This window comes from Equus quagga, chromosome 5 (genome assembly GCF_021613505.1).
Source record: "Equus quagga isolate Etosha38 chromosome 5, UCLA_HA_Equagga_1.0, whole genome shotgun sequence".
Taxonomy (NCBI): domain Eukaryota; kingdom Metazoa; phylum Chordata; class Mammalia; order Perissodactyla; family Equidae; genus Equus; species Equus quagga.
Genome location: NC_060271.1, coordinates 36,952,577 through 36,979,993, shown reverse-complemented (window position 1 = coordinate 36,979,993; position 27,417 = coordinate 36,952,577). Strand labels below are relative to the sequence as shown.

Below are 27,417 nucleotides of genomic sequence, written 5' to 3'. Positions count from 1 at the left end.
TCAGTTTGAACCATCTGCAGCTTTATTTCATAGCAGAAATAAGTCATTTCCTAACAATAAATATAAAAAAAATAATAATAAATTAAGATTCAAAAAAAATACCCAACAAAACAAAATCGTTAACACTGACAGAGTGGTGAATGTTGTCTAAACGGGGGCGAGGGACCCGATGGACCGGCCCCCAGCCTGGGAACGTCTGACACGGGCCGTCGTCTGCCCCCAGCCCTGGCCAGGCCCCTGCCACACACACATTCTCTCCACAAAGTACAAAATACATATTTAAAAAACCTCAACACAACCAAGCATCCTGTGAGGGCCCCGGGGAAGCAGGAGGTTTTGGCCCATTGGGGCTGAGGAAGGCACTGGAAAGATGGGGACCACGGTGGGTCTTGCCCAGCTGCGTCTGCTGTCTGTCTGCTTCTTGTGAGTGGGTGGGGCTTGAGGTACCCTGTTCCCGTGGCCATGGGCTAAGCCCCCACCTCCCGAGACAGCAAAGGGGAGGTCAGTTTGGAAACGTCCCACATGTGCGTCCGAAGGCCTTGGGGGGGGCTCCTGCCCCGGGGATGCTGGGAACATGGCAGTGCCTGCTAAGTGCTTGGCTGTCTGTCCTTCGCAGGTGAAGAGGCCCCCCGGCCCGGGCTCCCTGAGCATCTCCTCAGTTTAGGCCAAGGTGTCGTCCACGACCCCCCAGCAGAGGCCTCAGGGTGGTGTCAATAAGGAACAACTAGCAATAAATAAGGTCCCTGGTGGCCCAGTGCGAGCTGGAAGGGAGGCCCCTCTGTTTCTTCAAGTATTCTTGGCCAAGGGGGGCTTGGGGACGGTTGGGGCTCAGATGGGGATCCCCACTGTGTTCACCTGGTCCTTGAGCCCCAGCAGGCTGTAGGCAATGCGTTTCTGGTGGCCGGGCAGCCGCACTCCAATCCTCTTGATGTCGCTGTGGGCGGGAGGGGGAGAGGGAGAGTTAGGGGCCGGCTCGGGAGAGGGGGGCAGCTGCAAGAGGGAGGTGGAGGTGGGGAGAAGAGGGAACAGGCAGGGGCCTTGGGACCTGGGGCGCAAGAGAGCTCTAGTTAGGCAGAGGCCTCACAGGAGGAGCCCCGTCCCCAAAGCTTGCCAATGTCGACAAAGTTAAGAAAATGACAGCAGCGCTGACTCTGGGAGGGGCTTTTTTTAAAATCAAATCTGCACGATTGTCTGTGAAGTGGGTGCTCTTTTCACCCCCCATTGTGCAGATTAGAAAACTGAGGCTCAGAGAGGTGAAGTGATTTGCCCAAAGTCACACAGCTAGGAAGTGGAAGAGCTGGGAATCAAAGAGCTGTGAACAAATGGCCCCCTCCCCAGGCAGCACTGATGCCATTGCCAGGTGCACGGGGACCAGGGACGCTCCAGCGGTGTTGCTCAAAGCTCTCCACCCGAGGTCTCTCCCCAGCCATTGCCTTATTTCACCCCTCACTCCCTCCAAGTTCCCACTGATAACTGAGGAAGAACTTGGGGAAATACCCGCTGAGGGATCATCAAGGGTTAAAGTTCTGCTGGCCTTTAATGGGAGGGGCTTGTGGGTCACCAGAGCAGTGACTAGGTCACCCTGAGGCAGGTGTTTTTCCTTTAGGAACCTCAATTTCCTCACCTGTAAAGTGGGACAATGGTGCCTAACTGGAGGGTGGGAGACCCTGGAAACTGGTGGCAGAGGGGGAAGGGGGGCCTCGGTGCCAGGTAGGAAGATGTGCCCAGCAGCCCACCACCCTTCCCTGCCCCGCTTTTCATGCCCCTCCACCCCCTCATAAAACCACTTCCACCCCCAGGAGCCCTGGAGCAGGTTTATTGCTCACTCTGGGAGTTTTCTCTTCCACTGTCCTCACCCACCAGCCCAAACCCATGAAAACACCCAGGTTTTTATGGGCCGTCTCCTGGCTGTAAATGCAGCTAATTACATGGTGCAAGCTCCTATTTGCAATTCCGGAGACGTGACTTTCCCACAGGCTCTGTGAGCCTTTGGAGAAGTGCTGAGCATGGAAGGGCAGACCCAGGTGTGTGTGGGGGGGCGGCTCGGGGACCTCCAGGATGGGGCTGGCTGCTCCCGCGGCAGCAAGAAGGCCAGAAGTCGGACACCTGGGAGAACTCCTAACCTACCACTGCGGGGCCGTTTCTAACCTATGCAGCTGGGGGTGTCAAAAAGGAAGTGCTGCTCTCCCACCCTGTGGGTCTCAAAGCGTGGCTCCCCGATAAGCAATTGGACCACTGGGGAAGCAGGCACCCACTGAAAAGGCAGGATCCTGGGCCCAACTCCAGACTCACTGACCTCGATGTTCTGAAGGTGGGGCAGGGAGTGTGCATTTTATTAGGTCCCAAAGGCCCTGATGTATGGCTTAAGAACCAATGGGTTATGGGAGCTATTGGAGGGCCACGGCTGAGACCTAGTGTCCTGGGCTCATCCCCTCACCCTTGTTCCCTCCGGGGGTCCAGGCTGAGCCTGGTACACAGTAGGTCCTCAAGGAGTGTCTGCAGATGAATGAATGGTTGCGTGAATGAACACTTCAGCGGAGAGCGAGCCATTGCCCAGGCCGCCTCGGGCCCCTACCCCAGACTGGTGTAGTCAATCTGGCAGGGTGGGGGCTGAGGCTGCTTCTGAGGCCCGTAGGAGGCAAGAGCCCTGGGCTGGAGGGAGAAGGTTGAATTCTAGTCCTGGATGCCATCAAAGCCGTGGGTGGGTCCTGTCCTGTCTTTGGGCCTCAGTTTCTTTACATGTAAAATGAGAGGCTCTGATTGGACACAGGTGAGCCACCTGCCCCAGCCCCGTTCTCTTCCAACACAAAGTCCCCCACAATTTCCCTGCCTATTTCCTAACCACAGAGACACTCAGGATGAGGGGCACAGACTGGACAATGTGTGTGGCCTATTGCAGACCATTCCAAGCTTATTGCTGCCCCAGCCTGTTTTCCCCTCCAGGATCCAGGGCAGTTACTCCTATCAGCTCCCATCACAGGGGTGGGGAGACACATGACAGAGGCCACCTTTTTCCTTTGTGAGTCTGAGCACTCACAATGCCAACCCTGCCCTGGGAAATTCAAAGGCCACAGCTCCCGAGTAAGCACCTACTGTGTGCTGGCGCTGGGCACAAGGAGAGTGGAATGAGAGATGGCTCCCGGAGCCTATGTGTCCGATCATTCATCCTCTCAGCACATACTCCAGCAGCACCAAGCCTCTGCTGCGGGCGTGCGGAGACCATAAGATGTCAGTCGGTGCCCCACCCCTCACAGGACACCGTATGTAGCAGCCTCGGACATGGGATGCAGCTTGATGGGCTGGGGCGCAACATCCACCTTTCATCAGCTCCTCAAAAAACATTTAGAACCACTGGTCTAGCTAGAAACTCAAGAGACTCCACAAGAACGCAGTGAATGCTCACCCTGAGAAAAGGTGGCCATGTGGGACCACAGGGGACGAGCAGCCAGCCCCTTGAGAGGGAGTCAGAGAAGCAGGGAGGCTGAGGAGGGGAGGACATTGAGGTCTAAACCCCGACCCCACCAGGAAAGGGCTGAACTCTGAGGCCAGCTCAGAGCCCCCACCCCGCCCCGCCCCGGGATCCACCCTTCAGGGTGAAAACGTGCTGAGATCCCGTTTACTTCACTGATCTGAGACAAGGAGGAGGCAGCGGTGATGGGAGTCACGCAGCCCCAGCTCCAAGGGCCAACGGGCTGCTGGGAGGAGGGGGGAGCGTGGAATGACTTCCTGTCTTTATCTAGGCCTTTTCAAAACACAACACACATGCACACACACAGCCTCCATCCATCCAAGACAGCCTTGCCCCTGCTCGTGGGAAAGGAATTGGCCGAGGAGCACCCCGGGCTATTTCGGGAAGCTTCTGAGAACACGTGTTTCCTATAAGCACTTCTTGCCCTCAGCTTTGCTCACCCAGAAGAGAAGCTGTGCTGCCCCCGGTGGGAGCCCTGGAGGGGAATGGGGGTTGTTGCAGGTCCCCAGAAAAGCAGGGGCCCAGGAACCCTGGCATTGGCCCACAGGCTGTGGGCAGAAAGCAAGGGAGTGGAGGAAAAGGGGACAGTAACATGGATTAAGGCCCTCCTGTGCACCAGGTGTGTCATCTGTATTGCACTCATGCAATCCCACGATGGGGACATGGAGTCCAAGGCTCAAGGATAGAACCTGCTAGGAAGAGGCAAATGTGGGACTGGAACCCAGAGCACAGGCTTGGGGCCCTGCTGCTGGCTGACGCCAAAGAGACCCTGGGACCCGCCTCCTCTCTTCACATCTCCATGCCTCCCTCTGGGCAGCTCTGTCCCCGCCTGACTCCCATCCCTGGCCGTCCCCTCGGACAGGCCATCGCCTGAACTGAGAGGCCTTGGCCAACAGGTCAGAAGCCCAGCTGAGTGTTTTTCAGAGGCCCTGGAGAATGTTCATGCACAGGCTCAAATCTCAGAACTGTGGGAGGCCCGGGCTGTCCCCTCCATGTGGTTCCCAAAACCTCCCAGCCCCAGGGGCCCATTCCCGCCATGACCTTGGACCCTGTACAAACTGGGCTATTGGGACCATATACACTATTTTTAGAAGCACAAAAGGCTAAGAAGATAATGTTTTCTCCCTCCTGGGGCGGGAGGCGGTGTCTGTGCCAAGGGCCTGCCGGGAAAGGCCCCCGATGCCGGAGCTGGGAGGAGAGAAGAGCTCCATCAGGCAGCCTGACAAAGGGTCGTCCCCAGGACTGGGGTGAGGGGTAACTGGCACTTCTTGCCAGGATGGACCATAGGCCTGAGAGTCAACCACGTGGGGAGAGGTACCAGGAGGGGTTGGCCCAGGGCCCTCTCTCCTGGGCATCAGCTGGGAAGTCCAAGGGCTCTGCCTATTTCTTCTCGGCATCCTGGAGAGGAAGGCTGCCCCTAACAGGCTGTGTAACCTCAGGCAAGCTCTGTAACCTCTCAGCCTCAGTTTCCCCACTTGTAAATGGGGAAGTAATAACAGCATCTATTCACAAGGCGAACAGGGAACGCAATCAGGCGATGGCTGTGAAAGCAAGCCTTTCTTTTTCAGAGTCCTGGCTATGAACTGTGTCACCTGAAGTAGGCCACCTAACCTCTCTGAGACCCGGTCTCTCCACTAACGACCTCTGTGGTCCCTGTGCTCGGGACCCTGACTGACCAGGACTGGAATGCCACTCCACCCCTAGTGGCCATGGGACCCTGGGCAAGTCACCGCATGTATCTGCCCCGTTTGTCACCTGTCCAGTGTGAACACTGACAGGAGCCCCCTGCTGAGTTGTCACGAGGACTGACTCAAAGTGCTCAAGCACAGAGCCACCACACGGTCAGCCCCCCAGAAACGCTCCTGTTGTTATTACAATTACTATTATCTTCCTGCTCTCAAGAAAAGATGCAGGAAGAGGAGGGAGCCAAGCAGAATTGCTGGCCGCCCACAGGGCTCTGCCCTTCCTGTGAAGCTCCTTTCTCCAAAAGAGGAGAGAGAAAGAGAAAGGAGGGGAGTGCTGGGGGGTAGAGAGAAGAGCAGATGGGTGCTGGAGCCAGAAGCAGTCCCAGAAGGTGGGAGGCTGGTGGATGGGTGGCCCCGGCAGGGCCAGACTCACTCGTTGGTCATCTGCACCACCTTCTCGATGGTGGTGTAGCCAGCCGCCAGGAAGTGCTCTGTGTACTGCTGCATCTTGATGGACTCAAGCCACTCGGACACTGTGTGGAAGGGCACTCCCTCCGAGCCGCTGGTGCTGGGCAGCCGGATGGACACCCTGGAACAGGAACCACCCGCCCTCGGATAAGAGGCTGCTGCACCCAGCCCACCCTGGGCCCCGGGCCTGCCGCTCCCTAACTGGGCAGACTGCCCCGTGCCTCAGTTTCCTCAATGGGGCAATGGGGAAGCCAAGTCAGGGAGGGCTCAGGGTGACAGCCTGGCACAGTGTTGATAGCTACCGACGCCTCCCCTACTCCTACTGACAATACCACCTCAAATAATAACAAAATCACGGAATGTTAGGAGAGAGGTTCAGGGTCCCAGAGCCACAGTCCCAGCCTGGCCACTTGCCAGAACACAAGATGCTTAATTGCCCTCTGTCTCAGTTTCCTCATCTACAAAAGGGGGATAATTATAGGACCCATCCTGTAGCTTCTTTGAATGAGTTAAAACACGTTAAGCGCTGAGCGTGGCCCGGCACATCTACCGTCTATGTTGATTTCTTCCGTCAGTATCATCTGCGCCGTGCCCTGTCCTGTCTGAGGAAGCCCCTGCGTCACTTCAGAGTCCCCTGCCCACTACCCTTGGCTGCCGCTCCACAGACGTGGCTCAGGAAGAGAACGGGGGGCCGCCATGGGCAGAGGCCATGGAACTCACCGGGGGTCAAAGTCAGCCAGGGTCTTGAGGGAGTCGGGAGCCCGGATGAGCTTGTCGAGGATGCTGACAATGTCGGCGAACTTGGGGCGGCGGGCGCGCTCCTGCTGCCAGCACTGCATCATGAGCTGGTAGATGGCGGAGGGGCAGTCCATGGGCGTGGGGAGCCGGAAGCCGTCGTTGATGGCTTTCATCACCTGGCAGGGGACAGGATGTCAGGGGTGTCTTCAAAGCCCCCAAACCCACGCAGGCCCCCTGGAAACTCCTGTACATGCCCCTGTGGGCACAGGAGGGAAGGGGAACCCCAGAAACAGAGGGGATAGGCCTCCGTTCTCGAGCCCAACATGTGACCTTCAGAACCATACAAAGGGCAAGTGCTAAGGGGCCGTCTCCAGAGTCCCTGCTCCCTCACAGGGCACCCCAGGCAGCAGCCATGCTGTTTGCCTGGCAGGCAGCCTTGCTCCAGTCTCTGGACATCTGTGGAAGCTGCTCCCTTCGGCCAGAGCACTCTTCCCTCTCTGTGTCTTCACCTGGCTACCTTACTGTGCTGTAGTCTCAGCAGAGACGTCACCTCCTCTGAGAAGCCTTCCAGGCCGCGTGAGGCACCAGGCACATGTGTGCACACACATGCACACACACAAATGCATGTATGTACATGCACTCATGACTGCATGCACATATGAATGCACACACCCACATGCACACATGGATACACACATACATGCACACCCCCTCCACTAACTGTTTCCTTGTCCTCCCACTGACTGTAAACAGGGACTGGGGCTGGAACCCAGCACAAGGTCAGGCACATAGTAGGCCCTCAATAAACATTTACCAAATGAACCAGTGAATGGCTGTACCAGATGAAGATTAGCCCCCCAAACTCTTTTTTGCCCACCCCCTGGGGTTCAGGAATGAGTAAAGGATTTAAGTTCAGGTCCAGGGCCGGCCTGGGCAGGGTGAGGGGCCTACCTCGTGGTTCGACAGCTCCCAGTAGGGCCGCTCGCCGTACGTCATCACCTCCCACATGACAATGCCATAGCTCCACACGTCGCTGGCCGAGGTGAACTTGCGGTAGGAAATGGCCTCCGGGGCCGTCCAGCGGATGGGGATCTTGCCACCCTGCAGGGAACCAGGCCCAGTCACTACTGTCCCCTCTGGCCAGCCCTGGGACTATCGCAGCCAGCGCCAGAAATTGCAATCAAGACCCCTCCTCCGTGCTCCTAGAGGTGTTCTTGCCCCAGGAGGGCAGGCGAGAGGACCCCGGAGCAGGCGGAGGCTGCTTCACCCTCGAGCTCTCCATCCCCAGGGGTGACAGCTGCCCTAGCACTTACACTGGTGGTGTAGGTGGCCTCGGGGTCATCCTCCAGCACGCGGGACAGGCCGAAGTCAGACACCTTGCAGACCAGGTTGCTGTTGACAAGGATGTTGCGGGCGGCCAGGTCGCGGTGGACGTAGTTCATGTTGGCCAGGTACTTCATGCCGGCTGCGATGCCCCGCAGCATGCCCACCAGCTGCAGCACGCTGAACTCACCATCCTTCTCCTGCCAGAGCACAGGTCCTCAGCTGCCAGCTGGCCCCGAGCCCACCAGGGCGCCCTCCAGCACACTGGCCACGAATGCCCGTCCACCCCAGCCCACATCCTTACCCGAAGGAACTTGTCCAGGGCCCCGTTCTCCATGTACTCAGTGATGATCATCATGGGCTTGTCTGCAAGGGGTGGGCACAGGGGTAAGGAGATGGCCACAGGTGTAGAGAGGTGGCACAGGTGTGGGGGGTTGGGCACAGCTACTGACAGAGGCCCTATTCGGTTGCCCCAGTGGGCGGCCCCTCTTCACCCCCCGCAATGGGTCAGGTCCCTGAGGGTCTCCCAGCCCCACCTCTGGCACCAAGCCTCACATTTGGAGACGACGCCCTCCAGGCGGATGATGTTGTGGTGGCTGAACTGGCCCATGATGCTGGCCTCGCTGAGGAAGTCCACCCGCTGCTTCTCTGTGTAGCCGGCTTTCAGCGTCTTGATGGCCACAGGGACCTCCTTCTTCCCTGACACCTTCAGGGTCCCTTTGTACACCTCCCCAAACTCTCCTGCAGGCAAGTAAGGCGGCAGAAGCACCCCAGTGAGCCGGGCGTCAGGTGCTCCCAACCTGTAGCAGGCCCCTCGGCAGGTGCGTCAACCTCACCTGCTCCGATCACCTTCTGCCGCGTGACACAGGATGGATGGATCTCGGTGGTAAATTTGAGCACAGCCTGGTTGGGGTCCTCATATGTGTGGGGGTCCACGTATGTCTTCAGGGGCTTCAGCTGTTCTGGAAGGGGGAAGGAGGGGCAAGGTCACAGATAGCTCAAGGAGGGGTCGCTGCAAGGGACTGCCCTAGAGGGGAAGGCGGCAACGTGACCAGAGACCTCAGGAGACTTGCACCAGGCTGTGGGGCATGGAGCTTCTGGCTCAGCGCCTTTGAGCTGCCCGAGGAAGCCCTGGGCCCACCCGCAGAGCCCCGGGAATGCCTGGTTGGCCCCATCTCTACCACAGAGCAAGGGAGGCCTGTGGGGACGGCGGGGCCGAGCGGGCCTGGAGGGGCGGCATCTCACCTGACTTGGAGAAGTAAACGTCCTCTGAGGACTGTCGGGTCCGCAGGCTCCTCCTCCTAAGAGAACCCCAGGGGAATCAAACACACAGGGAGGTCAGCGGCCTGCTCTGCCAGGGACCCTGCTGACTCTGCTCGGGTCCTGAGTAGGGGCTTGGTGTGCTCAGCACTCTGCTCCGCCGGGGGAGAGGTGGAGGGGAAATGAGCAGGCAGGGCTCACTCCTTGGGATCTCCGCCCCGTAACGGCCCCGTAATGGCCATAATGAGGGCTTTCCTCCCCAGCGCTCCCCAGCACTTCCGGCCTGTGTGTGCAGGCAGTGTGGACACACCGTTAATAATGGCCACCGTGTCCCGAGGCCCGAAGGCGTGCCAGGCGCTGCGCCGTGCTCTTTACAGTTCATTTCATCTTCACTCCCCCCGGGAGGCAGGAATTAGATTACTATCAGCCCCATTTTCCAGACAGGAAACTGAGTTTCCAGCCCCCCCCCCCCCCCCTGTGTCCCAGCTAAGCCCTTGGGAAGCCGGGGCATGGGCTCCAACAAACCTGCGGTGGATGAAGAGGCCGATTCCTGCCAGCACCAGGAGCAAGAGCACGCCGACGGCCACTCCGCCAATCACCGCCATGTTGCCAGATCCTTCCGTGGCTGTCAGGGGAGACCAGCTGATGACAAGGGAGCCCCCCAGCCCCAAACACCTTGTTGCACCCAAGGCCCACTTTAGGGACCCCACACAGTGCCGAGTGCTTTTACTTGTGATGGTTCACGTGGATATTTATTCCCATTGCATAGGTGAAGGAGGGGCTGTCCCCAGGGAACAGAGTGGGTACTCCCAGGGCTATGGGACTGATGACAGGACTCTTTCCACAATGCCCAGTTGGAACTGCATTTGACAATGCCAAAGCCTATGTCCCTCCTTCTCACAAGTGCCCTGAATGCACGGCCCTGGTCTCCTTCCCCCAGCTCTCAATTCTGCCCCCTCCCCAGTGGGTTGGGACCAACCCACACAGGGCTGGCCTAGGCCCTGGCTGACCAGGACGGGGGCATTTCTAAGTCCTTTGATCCATTTCTTCCTGCTAGGATGTCCCAACTGCTCCTTTTCAGGGCCCTGGCCTGGCCCACGCCCTGGCCCCCAACTCACACAGCGTCTGGAACTCGTGCACCTTGCTGCCGGCACCCTGGCCCTCCTGTGTCAGTGCCTGCACCTGCACCAGGTAGGTGGTGTCCGGAGCCAGGTCATCCAGGGTCACGGAGAAGCCCTCAGTGCGGCGCACGTTGTAGCTGTTGGAGTCCCCCTGTGGGTGGCCAGCAGGTAGAGGGGGACAATGAGGGCAGCACCAGGGCATTAGCTCAGCCCACCAGAGACCACCCCCAGCTTAGCAAGGTGGCTCACCTATGTTAGCAAACTCGATGCCCTTCTTATAGAAGAGGAAAGTGCAGCTCAGAGAAGGGAAGGGACTGACTCAAGGTCATCGCCAGCAAATGCATGACCCAGGACTCAGACCCACGTCTGCCTGATCCCCAAGATTATGTTCCTTCCTTCACCCCCAACTATGTCTTCTGGAGATTCCAGAACACTGTGTCTTCTTTCCCACAAATCTCTGCTGTGCTAGCCCAGGAGAGGTGACTCTCAGGATGTCCCCAGACCTCAGTTTCCCCAACTGCAGAATGGAGCTTCATCAGACAGCTGTGTCATGCAGCGAGCATCTATGTGACCAGCCGGTCCTCTGCTCGCAGCCCAGCTGGGGCCAGCTCCGACCCTCTGGGAGTTACCTTCTTGCGGTAGGTGACCTCGTACTTCCACACGCGGCTCTGCTGTGGCGGGGGGATGCTCCAGGAGACGCTCAGTGAGGTGGTGCTGCGGCCCTCCAGCTTCACCTTGGGGGGCTCTGGGCAGGAAAGCCAGTGGGGGAGGGGTGTGAGGAGCCACCTGGGGGCGGGGGGTGAGTGCACCCACACCTGGTCCCCTCTGCAGCCCAGCCTCTTGAGACCCCACTCTGGGATTCTTTTTTTTAAAGATTGGCACCTGAGCTAACATCTGTTGCCAATATTCTTTTCTTTTTCTTCTTCTTCTCCCCAAATCCCCCCAGTACATAGTTGTATATTCTAGTTGTGGGTCCATCTAGTTTTGGCATGTGGGACGCCACCTCAGCAATGCCTGATGAGCGGTGCCATATCCGCGCCCCGGATCTGAACCTGCAAAACCCTGGGTCACCAAAGCGGAGTGCACTGGCCCCCACCTTGGGATTCTTAACTTCCAGCTCCAGGCAACAGAGCCCCAGTGCCGGCCCTACCACGGCTGGCACATCAGAGGGGCCCTGTGAGTTTAGGAGTGCACAAATAATAAAAACAAAACCTCCAACTCTTGTTATTTCCTTTCTATGGACCAGGCACTGTTGTAAGGGCCTTATATACAAGAATTTATTAAATCCTCTCAATAGCCCTATTACCCCCATTTTACAGGTGAGGAAACTGAGGCTCAGAGAGGTTAAGTAACTTGCCCACAGTCACAGAGTTCAGAAGCGACTCCAGAGACTGTTTTTAACCACTTGCTGCTGCCTCTCTCTGGACACAGCCGAGCCCTGGTGGCCATCCTCTTGAAGCCCCACCTGGGCAGGCCCCAAGGGCACAGCCACCACCCCCGTGCCCTCACCTGTCTGGTTGATGCTGACGCTGGCGGTTCGGAAGCTGCGGCTGGTCACCAGGTCTGAGACGCCGTTGCGGGCCTCCACGACGAAGGTGTAGTTCATGTGGGGCTCCAGGTCACTGACCGTCACGCTGGTGCGGGTCAGCGCGTGCGGTGGCTCAGAGTAGTGCACGCTGGCCTCGCAGGGCCCACACTCGCCTGACTCGGGCCAGCACTGTTCGCAGGTGACACTGTAGATGATGTCCTCGCGGCCCCCGTTGTCCTGGGGGGGCGTCCAGCGCAGCTCCACTTTGGCGCCCATGCCTATGGCCGTGAGGTAGTGCGGAGCGGAGGGAGGGCCTGCACAGAGGGCAGAGGCCGGGGCTTGGATCCAGGAAGCCCTGGACACGTTAACCCCTGCGCCATGCCCACCTCAGTCACCCCTCCCTGACCCACTGCAAGACTCACGGGTGCAGGGCATCGACAGTGGGTCCTGCTGTGCCCGGAAGTAGCCTTCTTCACACTCACAGGAGGTGGCCCCCTCGGGGGATGGCAGGGTGTGTGCAGGGCACTCCAAACAGGGGCTCTCGGACGCCTCGGACTTGAAGAATCCAGGCGAGCAGGCTGGTGGGCACAGGGACAGACATCAGTCCAGCCAGTTCCCACCCCAAGAGGCTTTTCCACTCCCTCACCACGGGACCCCAGCAAGTCGCCAAACCGCATTGGTAAATTGTCTTGTGACGAGAAATCGAGTGGCAAGCACCTAGCCCACACCGGGCACCCAGGAAGTGCCTCGCCCACGTGCTCCACACTTTTGCATCACTCCCTGCTGGCTCTCCCAAGAAGTGCCACGCCCCTAGGCCTGGCAATCAAGGCCCACATCTCACCCTTCAGCTTCCTAAGACTCCTCTCTCACACCTGGCTCAGCACGGGCCACAGCACGCTGCCCGCCTGCCTTATCCTCTTTAATCCGGGCAGACCGGCCAGATGAAGGTCCCCACCTGGGTGTTGAACTGCCCAGGGCAGTAACTGTGTCTTCTTCACCATTTGTGTTTGTCGACTGACTATCACCACCACCTCCAATGATCAGCCAGGCACACCAGCTCAGGATGCCACCCCTGCGGGTGCTCCTCCCACCCCAGCGCCTGACCACCTTCCTGTTCCGGGGCTGGCCGACAGGAAGCAGGAAAGGCCAGACCTCCAGGATTTTCTCTGGATCCGCTTCCAGGATCGAGTCATTTCCGCCACTCAGGAGGGCAGCCAGGAAGGAGCTCTTCCTCCCCGGTGGCCAGTCCTGTCCTGGCCAGGCCAGCTGGGGGCTCACCTGACTCCAGAGGCTTCTCCTTCCCACCGCCCTATCCTGCCCCAGCCCCAAACCCCTTCCTGGCCCCACAGGCAGGAAGCTGCCCAGACACAGGGCCCACTGTACAGGGCTGTCCCGGGCTAGGGAGGCTGCTGGTGGCTAGAGGGAGGTGGGGTGGCCCTAGGGACCTCTTCCACACCCTACAATCACCACCCCCTTCAACTTATCCTGTGGAGAGGGTCCTGAGACACCTCCAACCTCAGCACCACATTCATCCCTCACTCACTGATGCCCTACTCTGTGCCCGGCCCTGCGTGAGGCACAGGCCCTGAGACGAGAGGAAGCCCCTGAACTCGGGCAGCAGGAACACGAGACAGTGTCTACCATGAAGGGGTGGGCAAAGGGCTGGGGGGTGGAGATCACCTTGGCCAGAGACCTCAGGAGTCACAGAGGGATATTTCAGCTGGGGCTTCGAGGCTAAGTAGGAGTTCAGCAGGGCAGAAATATTGGGAAAAAGAGTTAGGGGTGAGAAAGAGCAAGACTAACACAGAAAGTATGAGTGGCTTTGTTGGGCACAAATTGGGGGAGCAGTAGGCAATAAGGCTGAGAGGTCTCCAGGGACCAGACTGAGAAAGACCTTTAATGCCAGGCCACAGAGGCAGGACCTTATCCTGGGAGCAACGAGAGCCACTGACGGTTTGATGCCGACAATAATGGCACAGTCAGATCTACACTGTCAAGAAAAATTCCTGGACAAAGTCTCCCTCCTTCTCCAGTCCTTTGTGTGAGCAGAAGTGGCAAAGGAGACTGAGACTCATGACTCAAAGGACACCGAGGTCCTTAAGGTCTCGGACAGTGACTTCCCGTTAATGACTCTGCTTGCAGAGAGGGCCTGGAGGCCACCCCAGCAGCCTTTCCACCCCCTCTGCGTGTCCTGCCACGTCAAAACCTCAGCACAGGCCCTGAAAGAGCTCGGGCACATGCCACAGGGAAGGGGGCTTGTCCAGGACAGAGGGGGCCTGGCGCCCGACTCCTGCTCTGTGCAGAGCCTGGAGCCCCAGTACAAGGATCACGGAGGAAGCTGTTACTGTGTGCGGCTCCTGGGTCGAACACTTGACATGCACTTAGTCCTCACAATATTCCTGTTACGCTTGGGCACTGTGATCATTCACTCCACCCTGGAGGTGAGGAACTGATGCTCAGAGTGACGGAACTGCTTGTCCAAGGTCAACAGGCTCCTAAGACACGAAACCGAAACTTGAACCCAGGATGCCCGACTTTCCTTTCCCTCTCTCCTTTCCCACGAACGTCTCAATCTGGAGCAGAGAGAAATGAACGTTCTGAAACAAGCTCAAAGACAGAGGAGCTGAGTCCTGACTCGCTTCAACAGCCAGAAAATCCCAAGACTAATTTCAGAGCAGCTGGGGGTGTGTGTAGGGGGGCACCTCCTAACACTGGTCTTCTTAGCCTGGGCATATTTATGTCCTATGGGAAGAGAAGAGTGGACTCAAACCGGGGGCGTTGGCTGGGGTGGCCAAAGCGGCCTCCTCCAGGCCCCAAAGGTCTCTGAAGTCTCCTACTGTGTTTAAGAAGTCCATGTGTACTTTGCATGCCTCTCACTACCTACCTGTTACAGTACAAAAATAGCTCAGGTAAAAACGAGACTCAGAAAGCTCGGCCATGTTTATCCCGGGATTTCAATTCCTCTAAATGCCCTGACTTGTCTGCCGAGGAGCCGACACCCTGGGTAACTGCTGGCTGCAGGTGGTCCAGGCCGAGCGGAGTCGGGGTGCCCAGGGGTCCCTAGAACCACAATCGCACCTTCCCAGCCCAGGCTCCCAGCCTAGGGAGGGTCCACAAGCCCCCACGGCTTGGGCTTGGTTCTGCTGAAGGCTTTCCTACTTCCAACCCCCTCAGTGTCCCCGCTCCCCACCACGTGTCTGCTCCCCAGCCCCCAGCCCTATGCCAAGAGGAGGAAGTGGGGGAAGAGTCGGCTTCCATTCTCTGGCCCCGGAGCCCGGGGGTGGCCCGCCTGCTGCCGGCAGGAAAGAGGGAATTTGGAGAGATTTCCGCTGCGGATGTGCCAGATAATACAGTGGCGAGGCAGCATCAACAGGGCATGTGCTTGCCTGACGAGAATGTGCTGCCCCCTCCTCCAACCACAGAACTGTAAGGGGCTGTCCCCAGGGCCCCCCCACAGTGTGCCAGTGCTCAGGGGCCCCAGAGTTCACACGCAGGACACCAGCAGGCCCCTGTGTCTTCCTGACTTGGCCTGGTTGGATTTCCTAGCATTCTGGGCAGCCAAGTGGGGACAGGGGCACACACACTCAAACACATCCACATCCACAATGGACAATGCTCATTGTCCCTTAGCCAACCAGCAAACTCCTATGCATCCTTCAATACCCAGCTTGAGCTCTTCTACACAGCCCTTCCAGATTGCCCAATTTCTGGTCTCCTTTTGCCCCATTAGGGCATCTATTACTCAATCTTATGTTTACCAAATAGAAATTGAGCACTTCCTACGTGTCTGGCACAGGGCTGTGTGCTGGGATATGATGGTGGGGTAGATAAACACCATTTTTGCTCCAGGGGAATTCACGGCCTGGATTTCATGCTCCATTTGAAATGCTTTCTGCCCATATCAGGCCCCTCATGAGACCTGGAGAGCAGGAATGGAGTCTGAGCCATTTGTCCCAGGGCCCAGCACACGGTCTGGCACGCAGCCGGTGCGGCTAACGTCTGTCGACTAGATAGATGAATGAGTGAACGTAAGCGAGTGAATGGCAAAACCTCTGATGGGCACGTTAGACACGCATGCCAGGGCCACAGAGGTGAGCAATGGCTCAGCGTTCAGGGAGCCCCTTGGGGACAGAGCAGCAGGACAGTCACCTGCCTGGCACAAGAGCCTGGCTACACCTGTGAAGCGCTTCTCTGGTCCCAGTCACCTGGCAGGCCCGGGCCACTCCAAGCAGAGGAACTGGGGCACAGTGGCTGCACCCAGGGCTGTACCCCAGTTTTTCTAGTTCCCGATGCCCGCCCCTCAGGTGGCAGTGAGGGGTGACTCAGGAACACACGCCCACTGGTGTGATGCAAATCTAGCCCCTGGCAGAACCCCACCCCCCAGCCCAACCTCCTCCCAGGCTGGTGGTGGCAAGGTCAGAGGGTCAAGAGGTCGCAGTGGCAATTCATGTAGGGCCAGTCATCTCGCAAAGCCATGTCCAACTGGTGACCAGCTCAGTCCACAGACGCAGAGCGTGGACTTTGTCTCGGGCCCTGACAGACAGCGAACGGTGACCCGTAAGTTACTGACCCTGTGAATGAGCAGAATGGACAAGTCCAGACCCTGGTGGCTTCTGGCTCTGCAGCAGGCCCTGTGGTCCCCAAAAGACAGGGCTGTCCCCATGGTCCAACTGCCACCAGTGCTTTACCCCTTTCACACACACCCTGGGGAATTATCTTCGGGCACATTCCTCCAGCAAGCCCGATAAGCACGGCCCCCCAGCCTCCGCCTCCTGCCGTCTCCCCACCACCAGGCTTTTATCTTGTTTGCTGTGCACACCTCCTTCCTTCCGTTCTGGGGACACACTTACCTCCGGAGGGAGGGAGGGAGGGGCCTCCCCATGGAGCTGCCAGCACCTGAATTTGCCCCCAGAGTGAGCTGAGGGTGGGGCGGGCAGGGCACAGAGGTGGGGGGCTGCCCCCTACAGCCTGCAGCCCCACAGGCCAGAGGACTCTCCACAGACACAAGGCCCAGGGAGCTCCCCAGGGAGGAGACAAGCCCAAGAGGCACCGGCTCACAGAGCCCCCAACTCAGGGATGTCTCCCCTTCAGCTACCGACGACCCCGGGCTGGGTCGGGGCCACTCAGGATGCTGGCGCTAGGACCCTGTTCCTTGCCACATGTAGTGAGGTCACCTGGTCAACGGTTTGCCAGAACAATCCAGGTTCTCAGAGTGACCCACAGCAGAAGTCACAAGAGGCAGCCTCTGACCCCTGAGTCAGCAAGGGGCCACCAACTCATTTTACAGATGGGGACATGGAGGCCCAGAGGGGACTCGCCAAGGCCACACAGCCTGTGGGTAGGACACATGGCAGGGGCATTTGGGGACAGTGTACTGCCCTCCTCATGCCAGGCCCCTTGTCTTTTGGTCACTGGTCACTGTTTCCTCTCTCTGGGCCTCAGTTTCCTCATTTGTAAAATGGGGACAAAGTCCGTGGCTGCTCTGGGTTGTGTGTGGAGACCGGAGGAAACCTGCCTGTGAAACGCACAGCGGGTGCCTGGAATGAGGTGTCCCTGTGAACTGGGGGAGAGAGAAACTAGAGCGGAGAAAGGACGTCCCCAAGGGGCTGGGACCTCCAAGGAGGGAATTCCCAACCCCTCCCTGCGTCCACCTCCAGCTCTGGCCTCCCAGCTGCTGGGCTGAGGCCCTGGCCACGGCCGCTGGCCACCTGCTCACCTGGCCGGCAGTCCCCACGGCCGAGGCGCCAGCCGGGGCCCAGGAGCTCTGCTGCCGATGCCAGTACAGGAAGCAGAGACAAACAGGGAGACAAAGCCACCCCGGGGGAGATGCCGGTCAGCCTGAGTGACTCCACTGTCCCCCAGGCAGGGCCGGGGGCAGGGCGGGGGGGGGGGCTGGAGTGAAGCTGGCTCATTCCTGACATAGCTCACGAGAGCAATCCGGGCAGCGTGCCCACCTGTCCGAACACAGCACCTGGGAGGCGCCTCCCTTCCATTGTCCCTTTAACTCTTTCCTGAGCTCCCAGCTTCCTGAGGAAAGGACCCTGAGAAGAAACGAACTCTGGGAACAACCGGGACCAGGTGCTGGGTGAACTCAGGGGAGCCATGCTCCTCTCTGGGCTCAGTCTGTCATCAATAGAAGCCCCAGAGGGGGAATCTGGGTCTATGGCCCCGAGGAGGGTCAGGCAGGGGGACAGACTCTGCACCCCCCCTCCATTTCTCCCTCAACATGCTCTGTCCCAGCCCCCCAACCACCCCTTCTCCTGCACCAGGACCCACCTTCCCGGGGCTGCCCTGAGAGCCTGTCCCAGGGCCAGGAGCTGAGTCAGGGATTCCAAAGGAACTGGTCACTTCCTGCCCCATTTCCTGACCCATCCTCCGGCCTGGATGCCACTGCATCACCTGGATTCAAATCCCAAGGCGGCTGCATTTTAGCTGTGTGACTCCAGGCAACTCTCAGAGCCTCTCTAAGCCTCAGTTTCCTGTCTGTTAAATGGGACGGATAACAGCCTCCGCCTGGCAGAAAGGGGTGCGGATCCAGCAGGAGCGTCCCGATAAAGCACCTGCTCGGCTCATGCCTGCCCTTGGAGAGCACTTGTCCACCAGAGTGACTGTCACTATCTCCATCGGCATCCTGGTCAGGGGCTGGGGGACAAGTGTGGAGGGACAAAGTGTAGCCAGCCTGGGGGTTCCCAGCCATACAGAGGGCCCCTAAACCACAGTAAAGGGAGCAGGATCCCAAGGAGGGATGACCAGGGCACCAGGTGGCTGCCGGTTGAGAGGGTCCCACCAGCGATGTCAAGGGTTTCGCTCCTGGAAACCAGTCCTCCCACACGGGGCCTGCTGAGTGCCTCACAAACAAAGCCTGCCAGAGCCCTGACCCCACCTCTGGGGGAGGGAAAGCGGCCCCCCTTCCCAGGGACCCCCCCAACCCCAACTGTCCACTTATCTCTGCAGGGCCTGAATCACCAGCCTGTGGAAAGTTTTCTGCTGTCCCTCGGCCCCCACCCCTGCATTCCTGTGTGAGGATGTCATGTGGGAGGAGGCAGCTCGACCCACAGGGCTGCCTCGGCCCCCCCCCCGCCCCCCAGTCATTGTCTGAAACTGGGAGTGTGCACTCGAGGTCACCTACAGGGGCCGCCTGGGGAAGGGGGACTCGCTCAGCAGAGGGGAGCTGGGAGGACGACGGGGCGGTGGGAAGGGCTGGAGCAGAGACTACACCACAGGCTTATGGCCAGAAGGGCTCTTAGGGAACTTCTCATCCAGGGGTTTGCAGACTGTGTTAAGCAAGGTTCTGAGGATTTGTTTTAGGAGGCAAATGGAGCCCACAGGAAAGGGCTTCAAGCCCCTCCAACACTTCAACCTACTCCATGGGTTGCAGGATCTATGGCTAAAAACCAAGCATGAAGTCTGCTGGTATAGCTGAACTTCTCATTTTATTAACAGGAAACCTGAGGCCGGAGGCAAAGAGAGAGCCACCCAAGGAGAGAGCATGTACAACTGTAGGGACCAAACCCCCAATTTCTCAACATCCCACTTATCTCAGCAGAGAAGCTCCCAGAGAGAAGGGACGAGCTGGCCTTCCAAAGGTCGGCCCGCATTCCACAAATGCCCTGCCCCACAGCCACTTCTAGAAAACGTCACCCAGTGAAAAAGATCCACGTTGCTGCTGTTTCCACTGTCACAGGTCCCGGCCGTGCCAAGCCGCAGCCTCCCAGCGTGAGCTCACTACGGCCCAGGCCCCTCCCCAGAGAGTCTGACTTCATCGGCCCCCTCTCTGGGCTCGACTGCCATCGGTAGAAGCCCCAGCGGGAGAATCTGGGTCTACGGCCCGGGGAGAATCAGGCAGGGCGACAGGCCCTGGGGCCCCCTTCCACCTCGTGCAGGACTCTCACGTGCAGCCAGGGGTCGTGAGTCCTGAGTCCCATTCACTCACCTCCACGTACAAAGAGGAGCCAGAGGCCTAGAGAGGTTAAGTGACTTGCCTAAGGTCACACAGTGAGTTAACAGAGAGAGAACTAGCTCCTGGGACCGTCCCTTGTGTCCACAGTATTGCTATATAGTAGATACTCAAGATACACTTGTGAGATGAATCAAAAAGGACAACCACACTTAAAGCTCTTACGTGTCAGACGCTGACCTAAGCACTTTATGAGCATTAAGTCATTTGATTATCATAACAACCCTACAAGGTGGGCTCTATGTTCATCTCCATCTTACAGATGAGGAAACCCAGGCACAGAGAGGTTAAGGAACTGGCTTAAGGTCACACAGCTAAATGTAGAGCTGGGATTTGAACCCCGGCATTCTTGTTCTAGAATCCTTGCTCGTAACCTCCATACTATACTGTTTCCCACTTCATTCATTCTCAGTGAATAAGTGAATGAAGTCACAAATAAGGAAACTGATGTCCAGGAAGGCCCTACGATTTCCACTGATGGAACCACTGCAGGTCAGAGCAGGGATAACTTTACCAAAGACCCCACCGTCCCAGAGCCGAGACTAGAGGCCGGGGACGCAGCCTCCCCCAGTAGCCCTTTGCCCTGCCACCCCTGCACCATCACTCACCCTGGCAGGCGTCCTCCACCTTCTCGTAGCCCGCCTGGCACAGACACTGACCGATGGGCACCAGCCACTCGCCATCCACCGCGCAGTGCATGCGGGGCTCTTCGCCTCCGGGTGGCACCACGGCATGGTCCACACAGGTGCCAGGCACGGTGGCCAGGGAGGGTGCGTCGGAGCCCGCGATGGTCTCGGGGAAGCGGGCCAGGCCCTGCAGCAGCTCGGGGCACTTCTTGTAGTAGACGCGGACGGAGAGCAGCGCCACGCAGGCGCCGATGTCCTGGAAGGCCAGGTAGAAGCCCTTGCGGCTGAGCGGCCCCACCGAGCGCTCCTCCACGTTCAGCTTCACGTGGCGCGCCTCGAAGTCGCTGCTGACCGTGATCTCGTCCGGCGCGATGGTGTCGATCTTGGTGAACTGGCGCTTCTGGAAGTTGGTGCCGTAGTCCACGTCCGACTCAGCGTAGTAGAGGTTGAAGGTCTCCTTGCAGGAGCTGGCGCCCCCGGGGAAGCTGTTGCAGTCGCGCACGGTGAACTTGAGCTCGATGAAGATGCGCTCGGCCTCACCCCGGTACACCCAGTTGGTGCGGAGCCAGTTGTCCTGGTCGCCGGCCACCACGTTGCACACGGAGTACATGTAGATGGGCATGTCGTCCATGATGTTCTGCATGAGGTCCCACTGCGTGCGGGCCGACAGGTGAGTGTGGGCAAGAGCCTAGCGGCAGACTGAGGCCCAGAGGCCGTGCCTTGGCGGCAGAGCTGGGCCTCAGGAAGATGCTTACAATCCCTGCTATCCTCATTCTACCGGGAAGGACACAGGCCCAGAGAGGGGCATCAAGTCACCTCCACATGCTAGAAGTGGCTGAGCCAGGACCCGGCCCCCCGGTGTTCCCGACCCCAGTGTCAGGGTGCTGAACTCTCTATTAGACTGTGCACTGGGGGCGGAGTCTGTGGGATGACATAAGCTCTCTGAGCCTCATGCTCCCCATCTGTACAATGGGGCAAGATCCACATCCCATAATAGCCTTGAGGAGAAACGAGAGAACGCCTACAGAGCACTGAGCACGGCGCCTGGCCCGGGCAGGATGAAGCAGCTTTCGCACCAGGCAGCTGGTACCATCATCATCACCATTATCGTTCACTGTACGTGCGTGTGTGTTGACGTGTGTGAGTGGCAGGGGAGGCAGTTAAGTTGAAAACAATGGATAACCCCCCATCACCTAGATTTTGGATTTGGAACAGGTCAGCGCATATTCTTCCCTCCTCAGAACATAGCTCAGCCTCCTCCTCCAGGAAGACTTCCCATGTTGGACCAAGGTTGGGCCGAGTGCCCCCATCTGGCTTCCAGTCTCCATGTCCCCTTTACTGCAGCACCTATGTGGTGACAACCACATCTGGCTCCCACACTAGCTCTGAACTCCTTGGGGCAGGGACGGCATCTCACTCCTGCATCCCCAGGGCCTACCAGGCACAGAGGAGGTAGGTGCTCAGGAAAGTACTGAATGAATGAGTGAGTGAATGAATGAAAGCAGAGGGGCTGAGGAAGGAGGCCTGGGCTGCACTGTTTGGCGTTGGCCAAGGGCTCAAATGCCCTTGGGCCTCAGTTTCCCACTCTGTATAATGACTGGGTTGGATTAGGTGATCTGTGTTCCCGTCCAGCTTGACATTCCAAGACACTGGGAATCCGCTAGAGCTTCACTCCAGGCTTCCTCGGAGCTAAGGTGACCAGCGACAAGCACCTGAATCACATGGATCTGGCCAGCAGTGGGAACTGTCCCAGGTAGCCCCCTGGAGACCCCACTCTCCTCGGCTCAGGCCCAGGACAAACTCAGCAAGGGCCCATTGTACAGAGGGGGAAACTGAGGCCCAGACTGCAGCAATAGCTTTCCCAAGACCACACAGTGACCACAGACAAAGCCAGGGCAAGGACCCCAGCGTCTGGCCCGCCAGTCCTGGCCACAGCAGGGCAGGGCAGAGGGAGGACGCTTGGGTGGGCTGAAGCAAAATAAACTCAGCCCTGAGCAGGAAGGGGAAGCAACAGCTGGGGGAGCAGGGAGAGGGGCCCGGCAGGAAGGAACTCGATCCGGTTTCCCGGGGCGGTGGGGACCTGGGAGCCACTGCTCCCTGTCCCTCCCTCAACTCTCACCTCCTGGGCTAGGACCCTCAAAGGCATGCGGAGCCTTTAACCCCTTCCCCCCCAAGAGGTGGACGGAGGGAACCAGAGGGGGCTCTGACCATCAGCCTCTGGGGCATCCAAGAGACCTGCTCTGCCAGGGACCAGCTGTCCCCTCAGCTCTTCCCACCTCTCGGGTCCCTCCCCTACCTTCCAAGCACCCACCCGCCTGCCCGCCCGGCCTGGGGCACTGACTCTGAGCCTGGGGTGAGAAGCAGAACCCTGAGTTTGAGGCCTGGCTGAGCTGTTTGATCTAGGCCAGGCCCCATCGCCCCAAGCCTCGGTCTCCCCATCCCATGCCCCACCCGACCCTGAAGACTTACCCCTTTGCCGTACGGGTGCGTGAGCCAGCCAAGCTCTCCTTTAGCTGCGGCAAAGTCCAACAGCACAACTGGAAGAGACAGGAGGGGGACCGGTGAGCGGGAGGGTGTCTCCAGGGGTCAGACCGAAGCGGAAAAGGTGGCAGTCCCCCAGGAACCCCAAGAGGCCGTGATGGCTTCTTCAGCCCTCAAAGAGACCCCACTGTGTGGGGTCACCATATCTAAGAGACCCATCCCTCAACAAATAGGGAAGAGGAGGCCGGGGGAAGGGAGGGACCGAGCCTAAGTCATGGAGCAGGCTGGGTGAGGCCTAGCCGGGTCTCCCAGGCCGCGGGTCTAGCACACAGGCCCCCCCCCCCAGTCAACCCCCAGCTGGGCAGAGTGGGGCAGAGCTCAGCCCAGCAGGGGGACAGCAGCTGGGCTGAGAGCTGGGGTGAGCAGGGCTATTAAGTGACACCGCGCTGCCCCATCTGCTTCCTGGGACAGGCCCCTCAGCAGCACTTCACCCTCCGGCCTTGGGGGCACTTGTGTCTGTTCCCGCCACATCCCCCCAGAGTGAAACCCCCCACCCCCACCCAGGCCACACGGCACACACATATACAGCACACATATGTACACACGTGTCTCATAGCATTCCAAGAGGAGAGAGCTGTTAACAGGTGGGAATAGCTCCAGGGAGCGGGGGCCAGTGGGGGGTGTCTGGAAATCCATCTTCCCACCACAAAAGCCACAGAGCAGGCGGGATAAAGCCCTGAACCCACAGGGGTCTCTGGGAGGGGCCCAAAGATCCACACAGCTGGCGAGGTCCCTTCCCTGGGAAAGTCAGGTCACTCCCACCGCCCCTGTCCCTCACACCCTGGCCCTGCCAGGGGTGTCTGGGGGGCAGAGAAGGAAACCCTTATAGAGGATTTCCAGGCCTAGAGGGACCAGGTGCCAGGACCGTGCTGTCCCCCGAGAGACATCTGGGGCCTGGAGGAGGGACACACTGCCAGGGGCTTCCCTAGATCTAGCCCCGCCCTCGGGCGCCCCCGTCAGTCCATCCCTGACTCTCCACCAGGTCTTCGGCTGCAGCTGAGATCCAAGGGCCCGGGTACTGCCCCTCTTCCATGTCCAAGTAAGGTTCAGGTAGCTGCCCGCAGGAGCCACCTCCCTGGAGGGCAAGGAGATTGGGGAAACTGAGGCACAAGGATATTGCAAGGTCCCCGGATACAGAGGGGGGAGAGGGGAAGGGATCAAAAACTCACTTCCTTTGGACCCTCTAGCATGAGGCATCTGGACTCAAGGAGCAGCATTCCTCAAGGCCAGGGCCTGGAAGAGCAACTCTAAGGGGGGCACTCGGGCAGGCAGGGAGCAGAGAGGGGCCTGATTCAGAGAGACTGGGAAGGGGGGTGGTGTGGAGGGCGGCATGGAGGAGCCTGAGAGGAGCGTTAGAAACCCTTTCCTGAGGCTACACTGCCCTACTCCCCTGGGCTGACGGCCCCCAGGCCTGCATGTGAGGGACTGACAGCCAACAGGCCAAACCTCTCTAGGAAGTGTCCCGCAGCCCACACGGGGCGAGGAAATCCAATGTGGCCCCAGCCCCAAGGCTGAGGGATGGGGAGGGTGGCTGGGGGGTGGGTAGGGGCAGGGACTTGTTCAGACATGCCCAGGGCCCAGCCTTGGAAAACTCACTAACCCTACTAGCAAATGGAATGTTCTGGCTACACAGGAAGGAATCTGGGGGTTCCTGGCTCCAGCTGGGTGGGAAGGAGGACAACGGCGGGTGCGCCCCCGTCCCCAGACCAGACCAGGCGGGTAGGAAGCTGCAGTTCATGCTCCTGAGGGAGGGGGCTCAGGGCTCCCAGGCTCTGAAGGGTTAACCTGGCACGGAGGGACCCCCCACCACCCCTGCCAGAGCAGGCTCCCCTCCCAGCCCCAGGCTTGGCTCTAGAAGTATTACCTGGCTCATCTGAGAAAAAGAAGCCCTCCCACAGGAAGGAGCCTCCCCAGGGGCTTCCAGCCTCAGCCACCTCCCGGGAAATTCCCTAGAACCGGTCACCAGGAACGGGAGCCCAGCAGGGCCCTCCACCCTGCTGTGGGTGCGGCTCTCTCCCTGAGCCCTTCCAGGGCCACAGGCTCCTGTTCCTGGGAATGGGTGGGAGCCCAGGCACCCCTCAACTGCCCACAAGGCTTCCCTGAGAGGCCAGGACCAGGCAGGGCTCCTCCAGGAGCCCTCTGTCCCTCACCCCACCCCCCGGAAAGCCTCCTCCTCTGCCTTAAGTTCCACCCTAAGTGTCATCCTACAGGCCCATAGAGCTGTACAGCTCCTTACTCAAACCACTACCACCACCCCTTCCCCTGTGTCACCTCCCTGCTCCCCATCCCTCTTTAACCAAGACCAGCTAATTCCTACAGAAATGGGGGAGGCAGGGGACTCGGGAAAAAAATGAAGAAAAAAGAGAAGTGGACAGAGGGCAAGCGGGACTCTTACAGAATCAAGAAGCCAAGGACCTTCCAGGCCTCCTGGGCATTCTCCAGCCCTCTTCCCATCAGGCACCTCAAGTCAGCAACCCCTGGACCCCTGCCCAGCTAGTCTCGCTTCTCAGAAAAATCCACCATGAAACCACAAGGCGAGGGGCCCTGGGTCTGGCAGCCCAAGAAGCTGGATGCTCAGATCTGACCCTCGCTGGGCAGAGCGCCCTGGCTGGCGAAGGCTTGGCCTTGCCTCAGTTTCTCCATTTGTAAAAGGAGGACAGATTCTGTGGCTGTTGAGAATCTAACAGACTCCGCGTGAGTCTCCAAACACAGCCATGGGGAGAGGGCAAGAAAGAAAAGGGGAAGCGCGAGAAAAAGGGGATGTGAGCAGCAGCCAGGGTTAAGGGCGGAGGGGGTATGTGTGTCCTTCTGTCTGTCCCCCTCCAACCCATGGCAGGTGGGTCCACCACATCTAGCCTGCCAGCTGGGCCATCACTTCTCCCCACCGTAGGCACACGTCCCTAGGGAGGTGCTCTCAGGGACTCTTGGAGCCCAAGCAAACGTGCTCCCCTACTCCAGGACTCTCCAATGCACACCCTTTCCCCCATCCCATGGAAGGGGGGCCTAGTCATCTGGGCCGAGGAGGGATGACATGGGGCACAAGGACAAGGCAGCTCCAGGCTTCCAGGCTGGCGGCTGGGGCTGCAGCAGGCAAGCAATGCTGGGGAGTGTCAGTGCTGCCTAATCCGCAGCCCCCCCCACCCCCACCCCTTCTCTCCAACCACAGTTCCCCAGGCAGGGGGAGGACCAAAAGCTGGGAGGCAGGTATTGAGGGTCACAGGAATCCCTGCCACCCACTCCTCCTATAAATTGGGCTCAGGAGCCCTGACTGACCCAGGCACGGGACAGGATGCCACCCCCTTCCCCCCACAAGAGCTCCAGCTCTGGCTCTTTTCCAACCAACTTGGAATCGCAAATCCTCCGACCCCAGTTTTGGGGGTGGAAAAAAAGGACAAGGCTCCAGGAAACTTCTCACCCGGCAGGGCTTCCTCCCCACTTCCCCCTGGCGGAGCCTGCGGAAGCCTCGCTCTGCCCAGGCAGCGGGGAAAACTTGTTCTCACTGTTGGAAACTGAAGCCGGCCTCGAATGGGTGGACAGGAAGGTCCTCGGCCAAGGGCAGGAGCCCCCATCCTCTCTGCGACCCTAGCTGAGGGGCAACGCCCCCATCCCCACACCCGCCCCGCCCAGGGCAAAGTCTGCGGTGGCCCCTTCCCAGCGCTCACCCAGCGCGGCTCCGGGAGCGCTGGGGCGGGGGCGGGTGATTCAGTCCCCCACCCCCGGGTGCCCGGACTCCCTGGTGGCCCTAGGGTGACGGCTCCACACCTCGGAAGGCCGCGCCCCCACCTGCCACATTTCCTAGTTCTGAGTCACCCCTTGCTCAGAATTCTAGGCTTCGGTCCTTCCTGTCCGCACTCGCGGCCCCGAACCTGCCCCCCGAGCCTGGGAAAGCGGGGGGAAGGAGGGAAGGCTGTGCGTGGGCAGACTGACCCGAAACTCCCCCGGTACTCTCCTCCAGGACTGGAGGCAAAGAAGGGCGCGGAGAAAATCTCAGGAAGCAGGGGCTTCCGCAGGGGGCTCCCACAGGCCGAAGAGCCCCCTCCCCAAAATGAGGGGCCTCCCCAGAAATGCCTTCTCCGCTAAATCGGGCCAAACGCGTTAGCGAATTCGGTCACCAAGAAGCTGAGCCCGCGGAAGGTCCCCCAGACACCCCCTTCTCCTAGGGACTCCCGCACCCCTCGCCGGGACGCGTTCCTGAAACCGCCGCCCGGGCTGCAACAGCATGGCCCGCGCCGCGTCCCCTTCTCGACGGCCTCCGAGCCGCGCGCGACCGGGCCGCAACCTCTTAGTCACCAGAGGCCCTATAACCCTGGGTGGGGGTCCCAGATTCGTCTCGATCGCCGCCCTCCCGACCCCAGGGTGCCGGGACTGGGCGGCGCCAGGTCGGTTTCCAAAGTCGCGCGCGTCAAGGCGCGCGGGCTCCGGGAGGCGCGGGGCTCCGGGGGTCGGGCCGCCGGGGCCGGGGCGGGCGCCGCGCGCACACTCACCTTCCTTGCCCTGCGCGGCGGCGGCCGCGGCCAGCAAGCAGCCCAACAGCAGCGCGAGGCCGGCGCGGGGCGCCCGACGCTCCATGCCGCGCTCCTGGCTCCCCGCCGACCCTCCGCGCCCGGCTCCCGCACGCCCGCAGCCCGCACGCCGGCCTCGGTGTCCCGCTCCCGCCTGCTGCCCGCGCGCAACTTCGGTCCCTCCTGCCCCGAGTCCTTA

The 27,417-nt window shown here is 59.7% G+C and overlaps 1 protein-coding gene across 1 annotated transcript; it reads right to left on the bottom strand.

Annotated features, from left to right (window-relative positions):
• Window positions 1–27,417, bottom strand: EPHA2 (EPH receptor A2). Its single transcript, XM_046661012.1, has 17 exons — window positions 27,201–27,417; window positions 22,645–22,712; window positions 20,158–20,827; window positions 12,015–12,170; window positions 11,574–11,906; window positions 10,694–10,809; window positions 10,062–10,215; window positions 9,469–9,568; window positions 8,929–8,984; window positions 8,520–8,645; window positions 8,239–8,424; window positions 7,988–8,049; window positions 7,674–7,883; window positions 7,312–7,461; window positions 6,343–6,536; window positions 5,588–5,743; window positions 1–934 (listed from the first exon to the last, which is right to left on the bottom strand). The coding sequence occupies exons 1-17, from the start codon at window positions 27,283–27,285 to the stop codon at window positions 829–831; spliced, it is 2,928 nt and encodes a 975-aa protein (XP_046516968.1). The 5' UTR covers window positions 27,286–27,417; the 3' UTR covers window positions 1–828.